The following is a 3,216-nucleotide window of genomic DNA, read 5'->3' as shown; positions in this document are numbered from 1 at the left end:
CCCCCCCGTCCCTTCCCCCAGCGGCAGGACCCTGGCTTGCCTGCCCCTACCTTGCCCACTCTTTGAGTTCCCTGTGGGACAGGGAGTGTCCCTCCTGAAGGGTCACCACTGCGGCGACCCGCTGGCCCCACGTCATGTCTGGAACTCCAATCACAGCCACATCTGTGGACAGAAGAGCAGGTGGGATGCCTTGGAAACGTCGTGATGGCTGACACAGGCCCAGGACACGGGGCCCTGGAGCAGGGCCTGGGAAAGCCCTGCTCAGCAGCCACGTGGAGGGGAGCGTCAGGTCAGAATGCGGGGCCTGCTGGGGATGGAGGTGGGGGGGAGGGAGTCAGCTGTCCCGTCTCTGCCTTCCGTCGCACGGCCGGAGGGGACAGTCATTGGTAAGAGGGCTGGGGACAATGACAAGTCTGGAGCGGTCACGGCGGAGAGCCTCTGCCGCCCTCGGGGTTCTCACAACCTGTGATCTGGGGTCAGGAGCACCCACCTGGGCCACGGGGATAGCTCAGGATGCCCCCACCTTGGCTCCAGCTTACCCGGGGGCCCGTGCTCCTGAGCCCGTGGGTGGTGCCAACCAGCAGCTCCCTGGTCAGGCCTGGACCCCAGCCGAGGCGGAGTTGGGGGAGGGAGGTGGTGGGGGAGGCAGGCAGGCCCCAGCAGACACATGGGGGTGGGGAGCAGGAGAGAGGGCCCCAGCTGTGTGTGTCCTGAGGGTGGGTAGCCAGATCCAGTTCTGTGTGCAATCACACGCCTTGGGGTCCTGACCACGGGGCGGGGCGTGCAGGGGCGAGGGGCGCCGCGTACCTGTGATGCTGGGGTGCGCCAGCAGGAGCCGCTCCACCTCCAGGGCGCTGATCTTGTAGCCGCCGCTCTTGATGATATCTACCGACGTGCGGCCCCGGATCCAGTAGGTGCCGTCCTTGAACACGGCCGTGTCACCTGAGGGCGCGTGTGTTGGGAGGAGCACACGCATGGCGTGTCTGGGAGCAGCAGTGTCCCTGTGTGGTGACCCCCGGGGGACGGTGGTGGGTGTGGGGTCCCGGGACAAGGTGGCAAGCAGGGGCCCCCATGCCAGAACGGCCACGCGCATACGGCAGCGTCCGGAAGGGCCACTGGGGACCGTCTGCCGTAGGGACCAGGGCTCAGAGGCAGGACGGCTGGTGCTCTCACCACCCAGCTCGGTCCCTTCCCGCCCCTTCTCAGGGCCATGAAAACAGAGGAAAGAGGCCCGCTGCCTCCGGCCATCCCTCCACGGGGTCCCGGTCACGGCAGGGTCCGGGGGCAGCCGGCACCACTCAGCTCCCCTCATCTGTGGGGTCTCCCGGGCAGCACGCAGGGTCTCTCCTGCTCCGCCACGCCACCTTCGTGGTCCCCACCCCGCGGCCCCGCACCCTGGTGCCCGTGGAGGCCCTCCCGGTCCTCTCTTGGGCAGCGCTGGGCAATGTGGCATCACCAGCACCCCAGCACGAGCAGGTGGCGTGGGGACAGTGAGTGCCAGCCCGGAACGTGGATGGGGCAGGGAAGGTGGGCCCGAGTGTGTCTGTGTGTGGACATGCGTGTGAATATGTGTGGGCACGTGCGCGTGGGGCCGCCCCCGGGCCCTCTGAGAACAGTGCTGGGACCTCCCTGCCAAGGATCACAGGCCCCGTGCCCCGTGCCGGGTTACTGGCTGGAATAAATCATAAACACTTCATTGCGAGTCCCACCGCCCATGCAGGAAGTCACCATCCATCATTCCCGCCCCCCACGAGTGGCCGCAGGGCAGGGCGAGATCCGGTCTACTGAACGGCGTGGGCGCCTGGGGGTGGCCGGCGGCCCGCTTGCTTACGGGAAGGCCACGCTCCAAGGGCTCAGGGCCGTGAGCGAGATGGGCTCTGCCCCATGGACGGGAAGCAGAGGAAACCAAAGGCTTTGCAAGTGCATCTTTGGAAGGGGTGTCATGGCCTCAGGACACCTGACTGGGGGGCTGGCCGGCCAGCAGGGAAGGGGCGCAGGTGTGGAGGAGCGGGGATGGGGGGTGGATGTGGCCTGTTGGGTCCTGCGAGGCCCAGTGCGAGGCCCGTTCCGGGGTGCAGCCCCAGCCCCGCCACGTCCCCTCCCCACTGGACGGCTGTGCAGGCTCCCGAGAGCTTTCTGACCGCACGGCCCACGCCGTTACTGCCTCCTGCTGTGGGAGGGGACACCACACTCACTGGCACTCGGGTTCTCCACCGGGTTCCTGGGCCTGCCTCCCCCCCGCCCCCCACAGCTACTCGCCTGGAGACCCTGCGGCGTGAGGGACCCTGCCCTGGGCTCAGGCTCCTGTCCCTGGTCCTGCTGGGGACGCCCATGTGCGCCCCCAGGGCCGGCGAGGCTGTGGGGCGTGGCCTGACGCCGTGTCTCTGCCTCTGCACTGCTCTTCCTGCTCTGCTGCTGGTGCGGGGGAAGGAGGCCCAGGGCTCCAGCTTGCTGCCCTGGACAGGGGAGGGGCTGGGTGGGGAACCACCATCTCGGGGGTGAAGGGGACCAGGATGGGATCGCCCTGCTCTCCCCGGACCCCTCCCCACAGTGCCTGGAGACCCTGAGGCCCCAAGCACCTCAGTTCTGAATGCGGGCCCCTGCTCTGATTGCGGGGTGGGCTCAGGCTAATCAGGTGATGTGCTGAGACGTGTGAGGCCCGGCCTGCAAGGCTGCGGGACGTCCCGGAAACAAGGGCCCCCAACCCCCGTCAGGCGTTCTGCTCCACCCCCTGGTGCTGGCGGAGACTGACTCTAAAGTCCAGCAGAGATGGTGGCAGCAGGAGGGCGCCGTTCCCAAACCCCGCCCCGCAGCCCCCCCCTGCAGCCCTGCACCCCCTGCCCTGCCGCACAGGGTGGGAAGAAACACTAGCGCCTCCCAGACCCAGTGGTGCCAGGACAGCCCCGCCTGCCCCTGGGGCCCACACCCCCCGCATCCGGGACAGCACACCTGCTCCCTCTGGCGCTGACCCTGCCCACACTGGGGACACCTGCTGGCAGCTCTGTGGCCAATGTCCTGTCCAGCCCAGCCTCGGGGGGGTGGGGGGGACACGGGTTCTGTTTCTGGGCGGGGACGCTCGACACGGGACGGCTCAGCTTCCAAGGACATCCTTCCCTGCTGCCCAAGTGTCCGCCTCCCGCGGGGTCGGGTGTGAAGCCTGGAGGGCTGCCCGGGGCTGGGGTGGGGGCACGCGGATTCCCAGGGAATATGCTGGTT

General features: G+C 68.5%; 1 protein-coding gene across 6 annotated transcripts in view; it reads right to left on the bottom strand.

The window, feature by feature from the left end:
- Positions 1–3,216, bottom strand: part of ACSF3 (acyl-CoA synthetase family member 3) — a 59,590-nt gene that overhangs the window by 10,792 nt on the left and 45,582 nt on the right. For all 6 annotated transcript variants that reach the window (XM_077754123.1, XM_077754124.1, XM_077754125.1 and 3 more), the window contains 2 exons: positions 808–942; positions 51–162 (listed from right to left, as the gene is read on the bottom strand). In XM_077754123.1, the coding sequence (XP_077610249.1) occupies positions 51–162; positions 808–942 (247 nt within the window). The remainder of the gene's footprint in view (positions 1–50; positions 163–807; positions 943–3,216) is intronic.

The sequence above is a fragment of the Crocuta crocuta genome, unplaced genomic scaffold (assembly GCF_008692635.1).
Source record: "Crocuta crocuta isolate KB4526 unplaced genomic scaffold, BGI_CrCroc_1.0 scaffold61, whole genome shotgun sequence".
Lineage (NCBI taxonomy): Eukaryota > Metazoa > Chordata > Mammalia > Carnivora > Hyaenidae > Crocuta > Crocuta crocuta.
Note: the sequence above shows the minus strand (reverse complement) of the source record. Positions and strands in the feature narration are given on the sequence as shown.